Here is a 14841-nt window from a genome sequence, read left to right as displayed (position 1 = left end):
CGTGCACGCATGAAAATCGGTGCATTCGATTAGAAAAAAAGAGACATAATGTGCAAGGTCACCAGGCATATGTGACATACCTTCTTCCCCTATGCCATTCCTCCCTGCTTAGCTTTTAGCGCTTTCGTTGTGACGAGAAAAGAGAAAGCAATTGCATCATGCGACAAATCTTTGCAACTCGATGGATTCTAAAAATCTTGGCGGTGGTCAATTCACGAGGCTATAAGCTTCTTTAGTGAATCCATTCCTTAGCTACCTGGAAAAGTATTGCAGGGCGCCTTTAACAGGCAGGCAAACAAATGCAGTGCGAATGAAATAATAAATTGCAATTGCCCAGAAGACGGGTAAGAGAAAGAAGCTGGAGCTAAAGGCTGGAATGCCTGCTTGACTATGGCCTCGGCTTCCTTGTGCGAAAAAAAAGACGAATAGAAAACAACAATGTAAATAAGGTTCACTTGCAGATCTGAGAAGTACTGTTGTTAACTTTATATATATATATATAATTTACCTTAAGCAAATCATAACTGTAAAACAATGGCACTGTGGAAAAATGTTTTTCACTTGAGTAACCATGAATGTACCACAAAGCACTCTTCTGAAGGATAAGTAGTTTTTGATAGCTAGTGGTGGTTCCCCTTACTAGAATACAGTAAGTTGACTTTGACCACACAAGCACGTTGCAGAATTGAGGTTTTTCCCACACGGGTACTGAAGGAGACAAAAATACTTTAGGCCCGTGTGCTCGGATTTCAGTGCACATTAAAGAACCGCAGGTGGACGAAATTTCTAGAGCCCTCCACTACGGCGTCTCTCATAATCGTATGGTGGTTTTGGGACGTTAAGTCCCACATATCAATCAATCCCACACTGGTACTAGATAGTCTACCTTCTAAAGATGGCAAGTTCTCTTACCTATTTCAAATATTAATGTTCATATGGGCATGTTCCAGAAAAGGTTGTGGTGGAACCACACACAAAGAAATTTAATGTAATCAATTTCGTGTATTGTAAAGTTTCGAAACCTAGAGTTTTTTATATATCTTATATAAGTCGGCTGTATTAATGGGCCTTAAAATACTAATGCAAATTTGTTTTAGTTGAATTTATGAAAAAAATGATTGCATTGAACTGAAGATTATTTTTTTTTAGATACCCGAGTACCTGTTTACTATAGCCGTGTGTTAGATTTGTCTGTAATAACTGTTTGTGCCTTCAGCATCCCATAATCATGTCATGAGTGCCTTGTTAACGGGTAATGTCATTAATGAACATGACAAATAATAATGGTCTTAGTATAAAACGCTGAGTGACTCGGGATAGTCCGTTAGAAGAGACATCATTCGCCTGCTTGTATGGCATCCTGTAGCATAAATATCATATACCACATTGATAGTACAAATTATAGTCTCACCATATGTGATATCTGCAAATTTGGGTGCTGTAGCTAATCTTGGTGGTTAGGGTGTACAATGGAATCTCATTGATATGTTTTTCATGGGAACTGTAAAATCTCATTATGTAAAGAAATATTATTAACCAAAAGGTTAAAAAGAACATGCATACACCATCAACAACCCACTTTCATTGAGATACATGAAAGTAGTGGGTCAGTTTGCACTGCACTTTTTTGTTTACAATGTCTAGGGGTGTAGATTCTTCTGAAAAGTTAAAACGAGAAGCTGCAGTTTACTCACTCAGTGCTGCGTTCGCGGCAAAGCATGTCCATGTGTTCAAGGGCATTGCTTATTGTTGGTATTCATCTTTTTACCACAAAACTGAGGCTGCTGTGCTCTGCAATGTGCATTCTGGCTTGTTGGATGTGGCTTTTAAGCTAGTATACCGAAGAGTAAACATAGAATTTCTAGATGTATCTGTAAAGATCCCTTTATGCAATTGTATTACCCAATTTTGGGCACAACTGTGATCGTAATGTATGAAAGTGCATTATCTGGTACAAGCCATATTGTCCAGGAGTACATTGAATAATGTATTAAGCCTAAAAATGTATTCTGCTGAGTCATGTCAACATTGCACTGTAGTAAGGTCACTTTCTATTTCTGGGCTGCCAGGCAGTGATGGAATTTTGTGGCATGCAATTCAACTTTGCATGTTCAGGAACACTATTGCTTTGCATTTATTCAGAGGTATTTAAGGTAGGTTTGATTTTCTACTGAATAATATATTCTAACTAGGCAAGTTGGGAAAATTCAAAAAACCTTGGAAAGGCAAGAGAGTGTTAACTGTAGACCTATTACAATTTTGTCCACATTGTGTGGTTTTCTAGAAAAGTGTACGTGCAAAAAATGGCTTTGTGAAAATATCTAACTAGTTTTGTACATGGCTTTTGCTGCAAAGAACCACTATTACACTCCAAGTGAATATTGCAGACATAGTTCATTATGAAATATAAGTGAAACTGTAATTTGCTTTCTTCTGAACCTAAAAAGAGCATTTGACATAGTGCATTATGAAATATTACTAAGAAAAGCTTGTCCAACTCTGATCCTATGAGCTGCTCACAGATTTGTTGAACTACTACTTCAAAAACACACATCAGGTTGTTTGAATTCGGAACATACAGTTACATAATTTATATGAATGTTCCGCAAAAACATATTACCTCTGCTAGGACCCCTGCTTTGTAATTAGTATGTCAATGATTTTTCCCACCTATTACTGCTTTAAATATGTATAATGTGTGGTGTTTTGACTCTAATATTACTCTTCAGAAATTACAATGAAGGTGTTGGTTTACCTCAAGATGATATTTATCAAACTATGGCATGGCGTGATAAGGACTAGAGATTTGTGAACAAAGAAAAAAGTACAACTTGCTTTCATTACTCACTCACAAAAAAAAAAAAAAACCTTTTATTATTACCAATGAACTATACTTGTACAGTGTATGCTGCCTTGGGTTCTCTTGCCAGCTATGTATACTCCTGAAACAAAATACTTTAGTTATATTTTGGATGAATTCTAGTTGTCTGACATATGACATAATCTATGGTATAGCAAACAAGTTTGAGCTGTATGAGCTGTCATATACAAAATCACTATATTTACTCGCGTAATGAACCCACCTTTTTTCTTTTTTTTTTTTTTTCAGGAAAGTTGAGGCTAATTTAGGAGGAGGGTTCATTACGCGAGAGAAAAAAAGTCACGAGTGTTATAATAGCGGAAATTTCGGGTGATGACTTTGCTTGTTTTGACCCGTAAAATATGCGTCAATTTTTTTTTTTTTTTTTTCTGGTAGACCGGAGCTCTTTTTGTTTCGTCCCATCATGAAAGTGCTTGGATTGACGCTTAAGTGTCGTCCAGCCACTCGGTTCTAATGCTCGAGCGCATGCTGTTAGTAACCAGTCGTGTAGCTAGCGTACCGGCCGAACGCGCCCTGCGCAGCAGGTGTCCCAACTAAGTTCACAACGACAAACCCAACAACGAAAACGCAGCGTCAGATGGCGGCGCACGAATGTTGTATTAGACGTTAGGGGTGCACAATGCGTCGTCAGCGTGGGTGCTGTTGCGCTTTGCATAGGTCCGAGATGGCGACCGCGTGGCATGTTCCATGACTAAAGTGTACTACAGGGGGGCACTGTAATGAACGAGACGGCCGCGCTGCATCTCGGCTGATTCTCCGGCGGATCACAGTAGTGGTGGCACTATAGTCCCATGGTACTGAAGATCTCGGTAACGTCTACATTGGGAGTGCAAGTGCCGTAGCCTGCAAAAATGTGCAATTGCTCGTTTTTAGCGCGTTTAATGCCTTTCTGAGTCTTTATCAGTGTATGCACACCTGCTAAGCACCACGGTGGGTGAGTGAATATGCAGGCACGCCGAAATTGCTTCGAGACATTCACTGTTTCAAGAACCTGCCGACCTCCCCCTCCTCCTAAAAATGTCACTCGGAATTCGCACAGATCAGCCTAGCTTCTCACTCAAGCAGAGCTTTAAGCTGCACTACATCATAAGTGGCTGGCGAACTACAAAGTGGGAAGTATGAAAATCGCGATTAAATCATACGCTCATTTTGTTGGCAGTCTCTAGGATATCCAGAGCACAGTGTTCCTCATATGAGCCTACATGCGCTTGATTGTTTCACAAGAAACCAGAGTATAAGTAACATTGTCACAACATCTATATCAGTGACAACTAAGTTTTATCGTGCCAGTTTTGCGGAAGATAATAATTATTGCTTTCTGAAAGGCTTATTACATATTAAGCATATTGAAAACTATACACAAACATACTAAAAAGTGCCAATTGTATATATAGCCCGTCTGTTAATCTTCATAAATTCATTGTAACCAGTTCTCATTTGCATCGACAGCCTAAATTGTGCTGCTTTCCAAATATTCTATTGGCGTAACGTCATTGCAAGCCAGTAAATTTATGACAGTGTTTTGTACACACACACACACACTCACGCATGTGTGTGTGTGTGTACAAAACAGTCATAAGTGTGTGCGTGTGTGCGTGTGTCACACGCACACACTCACGCATGTGTGTGTGTGTGCGTGTGCATGCTCCCAGCTACTATTTTTAGGCGGTGCATTTCTCGTACGACTACGTTAGATTTGAACTAGTTTTAAGACGTCATAGTGTCGAAAAGGTGAAATTTACAGTGCGCATTTGTACAGTGACATGCTGTATTCAGCTTTGCCAACTGTAAACGTTCAGCACAAGGCCACCCAGAATTTTTTTTATGGGGGGCAGAGGGTGGGGGCAGTAGAATGACCAACTTTGGCAATTGGTAGTCGTTGTGAATGCGTGTAAATTTTCAGGGTATCTTAAAATATTTAAATTGCAAAAACATTTCGTGGTGTAGGGGGTTCAGATTCCCTTCCTCTCACCTCTTTACTTATGGCTTTCTGGTTCTGCCTGCGTTTGACACTGTATTTGTTTTTTACTCTCGCAGCTTTCTGAGCACAGCTAACTTCCAATAAATCGGCTCAGTTATTCTGAATATTGTAGATGCCTAACCAATGAAGAAAGAGTCAAGACAGAGAAAATCGGTATAAGACATGCCCTTTATGAATTATTTTTGATCTCTCACAAGGGCTTTTATGGAGCTCAAATTCAGTAAATGGGCATGTCATACTTCAAGGGCTATGACATTATGTGCTAGACATGAATGATGGGCAGGCATGAAGAAATCTGCGTCAAGAAAGCACGATAGAGGAGCCGAAGCGCATAGCAGTTTCTGCACGCGGGGCGCGGCTCTTTCAGTACTATTTGACTGTAGCACCGCCGCTGCGGGCAACGTGAAAAGGATTGGGCGGTGCGGTCACGCCACTCAACACTTCTAGTACTCTACCGTGACGCAGCATGGCGCCATTTTGGACGCCACGCGCTTTGTTTTTGTACCGCAGTGCTTGTGTGGTGCTATCAGCAAAGAGGTTTGTCCTGCATTGGACAGATGGCGCTTTACCATACAAGGCGCGACTCTCAAATTTTAATTGACGTCATCCGAGCTGGCGCTGCTCGCAACTGTTTAGCATGATTGCAGAACTATGTTTGGTTTTGATTGCATTGTTATTTTGTCATATAATGGCTTGATTTAATGTTGTTTCGATCATTAATGGCACTGCCTATAACACCGAAATAAAATTAACAGATACATTTTAAAAAGTTTTTTTTTTTTCCTTTTTTTTAAGGATCAAGGTGAGGGGTGGGTTCATTATGCGAGTAAATACGGTATATCAGTTTGTGATTTGAGGTTAAGAATACTTGGAAACGGAGTGCCAGCATTCCAGTTCCTGATGCACAGACTAGTTTAAGAGCTAGATCATATAAGAAGACTCATCTCTAAGCATGGTGGAGAAACTAGTATGGCATTACAATATAGGCACATACTTCCTTATACAGACTAAATGTATTGAATATAATAGTACAGGAATTAATAAGTAACCGTATAAAAAAACAGTAACAGCTGGTTGCAGATATATTTGATATCAAGCAACATTTTCCATTCAGAAGCAAAATAAAAAAAATTGATGAATGCTTTAAAATTGAGAACTTCAGTAAAGACTTAAAGCTAAAAAAAATGCAGAAGAAATATTGCACACATTAGAGGTGCTCTAGAACGCTCATGGCGAGTGTATACCTTTCCTGGCCCTGCGTCTTCCTTTTTGTGCCCTCGGGTTTTATTCCAGTATGCAGTGCCAATTAGCTTACGTTGGTCTAGTGGTTATGGTGCTCGACTGCTGACGCAAAGGTGGCGGGATTGAGGCTTATGTACATAGATTTAAATGCACGTTTGAGAACCCCAGGTGGTTGACATTTCCGGAGCTCACCGCTATGGTATATCTCAGTCATATTGTTGTTTTAGTACACTAAACCCTGTCAATTATTATGTAAGAATAGATTACCTTTCTCTCCTGAGAACTTCAGGTGCCGCAGGATGTTCCAAACTGCGCTAGAGTGAAACATTCCTTAAAGCTAAGGTATTTCTGAGGTGAGCTTTAACAAAAAAAAAAAAACGGTCGTATTACATACAACTATACTTGGTAAAATACGCGAGATTTTCAGCATATCAACAGTCCAAAAAATAAGGCATTTTTCATTGTGTGGTTTTATCAAACAACTGTGTATAAGTCCAAGGGAATGTTGTGACAGGATTTTTTGTGTTAAAAAAATGGTATGTATTTCTGTATTTGTAGTTTAGATTACTTTCTTCTTCAAAGCACATTATTAAATAGCACATAACATATTATGGAGGATTGTGTTGTACACGCAATCACTTTTCCTGCTTTCTTAAGTCATTGCTTTAACCATGGATAAAGACAAAAAGGGACGAGGTATGGAAAAGGAAGAGAAATCGTGTTCACTCATTGTGCAAAGCTGTGTGAAAGCGTGTAGTGGTCTGTATGGAAGCATTGATGCTTTTGCATATTTCAACATATATTTTAATTATACAGAGAGGGAGAGAGAGAATTTTTTTCTTCCTAGTCTTATCATCTTTTTCTTCTTGTTCATGTAAACCTAAGACTGAATTGTCATTCACATCAGTGCACCACTCAGCCACACTGAAAAATGTCCATTCATTGGGAGTCTTATAAAATAGGGTGTACGTGTAGCTATTCTCGCTCGTCACGTTATATGTTTTAAAGAAAAAAAAGACTTATAAAGAAATGCACGCATATAAGAGCCGATTTTCTCCAATGTTCTCTCTGTAAAAAGTATATGTGTGTGTCTCCTGCAAAATTGAGCTTTCACCTCTGAAAAAAAAAAAGCAGAAAGTTCTGATGACATGGTAGAGTCTAATAATCCACAGTATGTATTTGTTACATGCCTGATCTGTGCTTCTTTTTCGAGCTTTTGTGAGGCCTTTTTGATATGTTTGAGGTATTGTGAAGAAAGCCATGCATCTTCATTAATTTTGTTTCCTTTTCCAGCCACCCCTGATGGCACTCCACGCAGCGGTGCTGTGCACAGACGACGGCACACATTCCTCATGCTACTGGGTGAATTTTTAGTGCTACTTCTAATGGCAGCTGCAGGAATTCTACACGCATCTCTATGTTCGCTGGCCTACTTTGTGGCATTCCTCTGGTCTGCCACATGGTTGGGCATGCATCGTCCACTAGGGACGGGTTATCAAGTCATGCGGACACTGTTGCTGATCTATAGTGCCATGCACTTTGTGGCCCTCTACACATACCAGCTGGACTATATCCAGGAGCTGGTGCCCTCTGCCAGCCTGCAAGCCAGGTTAGCCATGCAATTTTCTGGCTACTACTTTAGCGATGGAGCTGCTTATATGAATCCTAGGGAATTCTTTAACATAATTAGTGATGAGCAGATAAGGATTGGTTTGTAATTCAGGTAGCAGCACAAAAGTAGCTATTTTCCTTAAAATGGTATTGTGCAAAAAAAAAAGTATCCATTAATTTCTTTAACAAATCACACAATGCACTCCTCACCAGGCCCCTTTGCAAACTCCATAACAACAAATGCCACTCCAATGAAACTTCCACCTCAATGCAATGCATTGCCTTGAGTTTGAAGAGGACAAGTCTGGTGAACGAGTTCAGATTATCCAATTTGCCAAATTAATATTAAGGCTCAAGTTACTGACGTTTTGCTGTAACACATTGAGGGCCCTATTGTAAACGCCTGTAACAACATAATTTTTTTAGGTGTCCTGTCAGTTTTGATCTAATAAAAGTTTATACTGATAGGTTTAAACTGTAATTTATAAGGTATTGTCTGTCAAAATTTCTGCAATATAGTTTTTACAGGTATTCATTGGTAAAGCTAGATAAAGTTGAAAATACTCGTTACTTCTCGTTTGGAGGTGACTGTCACTGTCAAGAGTCTCTCCCTCTTCGGCTTGGCCAGCATCTGCAAGTAGTGCTTCTTTCTTTTATGCATAGAATGACAATGTCAAGTTCATGTGGCGTGTCCAGCCTGCTTTTTTTTATCTATATTGCTTTCCTGCATATTTCTATTTTGGCATTCCACATTCCACATTAGATGATCAACCAAAGTTGCATGCCATGATGGGGTGGTTATTGACATTCCAAGCAGTGCATGTTGCGTAGAATATTTGTGCGTGTGAACTTGACTCTCACTTGAGGTATAGCTTCCTCGACAAGAAGGGTATGCAGCTTCGAAATTATAACGTTTTTTTGTGCCACCCAGCGATTTCATACTTTGGAGACACTATCGCCACTGTATGTTATGCTCTCAATTTATTCATCCATAATAGTCAAACCTAGTGAAGGGTCTCTTCAAAATCCTATTTTCTAAATGTGTTATGTGAATGGTCTTGTAACTTTTCCCCAAAATCAACTAGATTGACATATTAAATCACTTTATACATTCTGTTCACTTCAGCTTTTTTTAGAAATGTGTTCTCTTGAAATATGCTTGTGGTTTCTAGCAATGTCACATGTTCATTGTTGTACCCCTGTCTTGATTCTTCCCCTTTCTGATCATTTAATTGTATTGTCCATTGCATTGGGAGCTTCTACATGGCTTTTTAAATTAAATACTTGGAAGATATTGTCATATCGCTAGGAAGGTATGTTCTTTATTATCAGAATGTATGCACACGGTAAGCTCTGTAGGCTTTCTCTTGAATTGATGCAAACACTCTTGACTTCTCTAAAATGTATTCGACTGATGTGCAGGTAGCAGCTTGACTTTAGTAGTGAATTCACTTTGAGGATTGCCATATGTACTCAGTGCAAGAGGTGCCACTCTAAATTAAGCTTATGCAAATAGTGCTTTTCATCAAATAATTTTGAATTGAATTCAAATTGTATGTATCGCATATTAAATAAATGGCCATATTTGCTGCGAACCTGTACTAACCTGTACAATATTTTTTTTGCAAATACGAGGTCTTTGCAAATGCTGTTTGTTTGTTTGTTTGTTTGTTTGTTTGTTTGTTTGTTTGTTTGTTTGTTTGTTTGTTCAAATGAAGTGGAAACAACTTTGAATAGTAGCATGATTTGACTTTCAGTAGAATGCAAATGATAACCTGTAAAATATGTTACATTTTAAAATTTACAGTACTTAGAGCATACAAGCCAGTGTAACAAGCTTATAAACTTGGAAAATGACTAATGTATGTGAGGGTAATACGTTCATTTAACCCTGAAGTGTAGCTTCATGGCAGTGTGGATTTCCCCTCGATAAGTGTTTTCTACATATCCTGGGGAAATTCTGCTTAGCATTCCTTTACTGCAGTGAAATGACTGCTTTCATAGCTTAGCACCTCTTTAGTGCAGAGAAACCACCTTTAGAGGGGTTATGGGCAGACTAATATTTATTCATTATTTTTAAATACTTCAACATTGTCAATAATTTAAATTCATATCTAAGTGCATTTGAATACCTTACTGTTCATTCGAATTTCGATTTGCACACACCTACTTTAAATATTGCTTGACTGTCTTTTGGATTCCACTTCTCAAGTAGTAAACTGTTGCTTTACTAGGCAGATTATTTGCCTGTGGCTAGAAATATTTTCTTCAAGTGAAAGTTCTGTAAGCATCACTTGCGTGTGATAATTTGCTAGCCGTTGCTGCTTTACAGTCAGGGCAAAGCTGAAAGTTGATCTGTGTGATAAGTTTTATATGTTAGGAGGAATGACCAAAGATGTCCTAGTTGTTCTCTTCATTGATTTTACTAGGTACTGCATGCTGCAGCTATGCTGCAGATCATGCATCATGCAGGCTCCCGTGCAGACCCTTTTTGTTACCATTTGTTATCTGTTAAGGCTTGAACTGCCACAGCAAATAGCAGTAGTCATTGGTTCCTCACTTTTGCTCTTAGCATGAGTACATCGCGAGGCATGCAGATGTCATCCCACTTTTGCACTGTGTGCTCTGTGTAGTAGCTCAGCAAGGCAATGCTGATGGCTGGTACAAAAAGTAAAGCCAAATTTATAACTTTGTGCTGACTCGCGTTAACAAAATTTGTTGCTTGTGGCTTTGCATCAAAATTTTAAAAAAGCATGAAGGTGTCGCTACACATTTGTTAACCAAACCTACATTTTACTTCATTAAAGGTTTTTTTTATTCGAAAAATGCAGTGTTGGTAGGCTATATGGATTGCAGGAGTCTTTTTAAAATAAGGCAAGAAGAGCAGTTCTAATTATTTTAATGATTAAAAATTTTCTGAATGTGCCAATGTTGAATTTATGCATTGCTTACATTTCAGGCTTTTAGGGCTGACTTCACTGCGCATTCCTGCTTGCAATTCAACTGCACCAACAGAGGCAGACGTAAGGGTGCTGCAGTTTAGGTCATTGCATTGGACACTGTACGTGAGCCCTCTGGTGGTGCTGAGTTTTTATTTTACTGTGGCCACTGTGACTCGACTGCAACTTCTGCAGCAGTTGGTGAGCTATGCCCTCATTGACTACTTTGTCGGCTTTGCAGTTAAGCTTTCATTTGAACTCCTTGTTTGTGAATATTTCTTAGCATAATAGAAAGCATGTCCCTAAGGTAGGTTTGTGAGAACTATGAAGAATATTTTATTTGGACTGTGCCCTAAAGGTATGACAGTTTTCCCTGTTTGACCAACTAAATGAAGCTATATATAGTGTTGTTTTCTTGCTGAAAAAAATTCGGCTCTTAGAAAAATGTAATTAATGCTGATGTTATGCTTTCCATTTGTTTGTCCAGATTTATAGCTTTTAGATAGGAAGCAATTTATACATTTGTGATAACTGTTTGATAGCTAATCTGGCAAGTGTAGTTGAGCAGCTGAAAGCTTACCTTTATGTTTAACTAGCCAGGCATTGGCATGTTATGTAAAGGATTTTGTCTGAAAGCTACATATATGCAATAGCTGTCTCGCAAGTTGAGAGATGAAATCCTGGCCACTGAGGCCACATTTTTTATGAAGGTGAAAATGCTCAAGGCCTGTGTACTTGGATGCATACTAAAGAGGTAGTTGACATTTTTGGTCGACATGTATGGCTTCCTTCATAATCATACTATGGTTTTGGGATGTTAAACCTCATCAATTAGTATTGTTATAAGACAAACAATTGCATTACACTAGCAGGCTTGTATAAGTGTCGCCACTGACAAGATCTCATAAGCTGATGGCCTTGCTTGCACAATGTTTTCGCATCTGGCTCGAGCATGGTTTTTACGCCAGTGTAATGCTAAATTTACAACACTGATTTGTTGTGAATCACTCTTGTCTACTGTGATAGCTTGGTGGTTCATAAAGTACTAAAATGAGCCATATAAAAGGGGGAAGCATTACTTACTGTAGTAAATATGTATACAAGAAACAGCAAAAAGCTTTGAGCAGTAGACAGAAAAAAACAAAACAAATTTAGCAGTAATTCACTGAAAAAAAAAGGGGGGGGGGGTGTTTGAGGGTAAAATAAAATCAAAACCAAGAAGATTTGAAAATGTATTGAACAACTTTAATGCCAGCTAGATAGATCACATACCAGGTTTGTCCCTAAAGTTCCCGCTTGATTTTGTGTTATCTGCAACGTCGCCTGGTGGAGCGGGGTGGAGGAGTTATCGGGGGATGTAAGCTTTGAAACAAGACTTTTCTCGGTTGCCTCTGGCAGTTGTTGAGAAAGGTCACGCTCCATACAGAGGTATCCGTCAACCGACCCTCACAGAGAAAACAAATAGTCCAATTGTTGAAGCACCATTATGCAATCATGTTTTGTGTGAAACTGGGTAAAAAGAGGGCGAAGACGCTTGAAATGCTTCAGAAAGCCTACAGTGATTAGGCAAAACGAACAGGTTTCCTGGAAATTACTGCGCCGTACTGCTTCAAAAGGTTCTTTTTTGTTTCAATATTGCGTCATTGCTACACCACAAGGTGGTTTTGGAAAGGAGTTATATTGACAGCACACATCGTGGGTGGATATTACGTGATGGTCGCCATCTTTTACACTTGCGCTGCTGTAAAAGCACTGAATCGTCTGACAGTTATATAGATTTTGGCATGATTGTGACGGTGGCTTTTCTGGTAACCATTGGCAAAAAATGAAGGCGTTGTGGCGACTACCTAAAAGTGTGCCAGTATGACTTATTGCCGACAAAAAGCCTACGTGTGTGGCATAACATCACTTTTAAGCCTAGTGCATGCTTTTAATAGCCTGTAACTACCTGAGAGCGCCAATCGCTGCCGTCTCAATTGCTGTAAGAGACTGTGTTCAGCATGCATTGTTTTGCAGAAATGAAAACAACTCACTGTTGCGGAGTTCAGCGTTGTATATCACAGACACAGGGATAGCAAGCATAGCACACACTTTCATGAGGCGACAGCTCAAACGCACCTCCGTCTGATGCCAGGATCGCTAAGGCATCGCTTGCTGAAAGCTTGCATTGTCCTGTTAACACAACAGGCTTCTCGCTGCATCTGTGCACAGTCTGAAACTGAGTGTGCGCAAGCGGCTTCGCACGTTGTGTATGCCAAGTAGATGAAGCGCTGCATGCAACAAGCCTGTAGACGATCGACTCCCTGCTATCGTATCGTGTTTAAAAAAAACTGTGTCACTTTTAGTTAAGTAGCAGATCACGGTACACATTTATCGCGCACAGTTGATTATGTCCGTTTTGTTGCTATGTCAGTCGCTGCGTTGGCTGATATATCCAAGACTCCGCAGTAGTTTCCAAATGATCTTAGGTGTCGCCACCACGTGCCATCAAGTGGTTGTGCGAGAATGCCTATCATTTATAAACATAGAAATGGCTTTTGGGTGGGTACTTTAGAAAGTTATTTGCTGTTGGACGGTATTTATTCCTTCTTTAGCGGTGATGGCACACATAAAAACATCAAATTGGTACTTGGTCATAGGTGTGTTGTGGGGGGAGGCAGCAGGGGGCACCAGAGGGGGGCACAAAGTCAGCCCCCTGCATTTACTTGATTACCCCCCCCCCATATCATGTACTTGGTGGTACATAATGCATACTATGTTTAGCGCATAGTTAGTCACGTTTCCGGCAGGTTCTTGGCATGTATGTACATATTAACGAAGTTTACTCTAACAAGCTTTGAGTGTGTGTGTGCATACGTTTGTTCATGAAAGCACGTTGCTATTAACTTCATGCTGCAGCTATTTTGTTGGTGCAATATGCTTCACTGTCTTATGTCACCACTTCTTTATATGGTCCCACTTTTCTTTATTTTTTGTGCTGACTTGCTGATGTGGGCTTGCTGCTTCTGCATAAATGATTAAATAAACTTGGGGAACATTTAACTAAGTTAAAGCTAAATTTTCTGCCTTTGTGTGTATCATGGAAAGCCCGTGCATGTTCCAAACACAGAGCTGTAGCTGCTCCGAAAGCACATTTTGCCTGCTTCAATGGCTGCTCCAAAATGCTGGAAGGCATTCCCACCACTGCAATTCTTATCTGGGCTTGTAGAAGTTTTCTTGAAGAAGCACTGTAAGACTGCTAGACCTCGGGCTGAAAAGGACAGGGCAAGAGTGGCGGTCATCCCCTACCTACATGGTGTGTTGCACAAGGTCAAGAATAAACATAAGGGAGGTGTTTGCAGTGCCAATGAAGCTGGGTTCATTGTGTGAGAAGGTGAATTCCCCTCGCCCAAGTCTCTGCACTTGCAAGAAGCGCCATGCAACACAGTTTGTGCCTTGCAAGACCGAAGTGATAAGCGAGCTACCTGTGTCCTGCTGGGGGCTGGACAGACAAGTGTTGGGCAGATGGTTCGCTGCATCAACGACTGACTGAGAGAGCACAAGGACAACCTCAAGACCCGTACTTGATGCAATTTGGATATTCATTATGCCAACTGTAGCAGTAGCCCTAATTTTAATCATACGCGCATCTTGCGCAGATATCGGGATAGCCGTGCCCGGGAAATTTACAAAACACTTACAATTCATTCCATTGGGTGAAAATGTGTAAGCGCACGATCGATCATACCAACAGACTAAAAAATTACCTCCTCTCATAATCATTGCATAGTCATGGACTAGTTGGGATGCATGCATTGTTTTTGTTATTTCCGTTTCCCAAGGAGTGTATATATTTGTGCACCTACGAAACAAACGCTCATGTTGTTAACAGTGCCAAGTCCTACGAGCCTTTCTTGATCTGTATTTCTGCACTGTTCTCTGCTATGAAGCCAAGCCAACAAGCTCAAGTTAATACCCTTTGAATGGCATGAATGCTGTAGAACTGTTTCAAAATTCTGGGCCAAAGTGATTGCAAGGAAAGAGACATCGATTTAGGTGTACGATTTCGAATCAGTGTCTAAAACGTTAGTGGCACACTATAGTCTCCTGGCCCAAAAAAACAAAGAAGAGTGAATCTCGAATCAATAGAATGCTCATTGTGTTTTTGTCAGAAAAGGTGTAGTTCACATGGAGTTGATGCCACAGGG

General features: G+C 39.9%; 1 protein-coding gene across 2 annotated transcripts in view; it reads left to right on the top strand.

The window, feature by feature from the left end:
• Piezo (piezo type mechanosensitive ion channel component) overlaps positions 1 to 14841 on the top strand; it is a 220079-nt gene that overhangs the window by 16775 nt on the left and 188463 nt on the right. For both annotated transcript variants that reach the window (XM_037428842.2, XM_037428841.2), the window contains exons 6-7: positions 7398 to 7713; positions 10675 to 10855. In XM_037428842.2, coding sequence (XP_037284739.2) covers positions 7398 to 7713; positions 10675 to 10855 — 497 coding nt within the window. The remainder of the gene's footprint in view (positions 1 to 7397; positions 7714 to 10674; positions 10856 to 14841) is intronic.

This window comes from Rhipicephalus microplus, chromosome X, assembly GCF_043290135.1.
Source record: "Rhipicephalus microplus isolate Deutch F79 chromosome X, USDA_Rmic, whole genome shotgun sequence".
Lineage (NCBI taxonomy): Eukaryota > Metazoa > Arthropoda > Arachnida > Ixodida > Ixodidae > Rhipicephalus > Rhipicephalus microplus.
The sequence above is the reverse complement of the archived record's forward strand: the minus strand, read 5'-3'. Positions and strand labels throughout refer to the sequence as shown.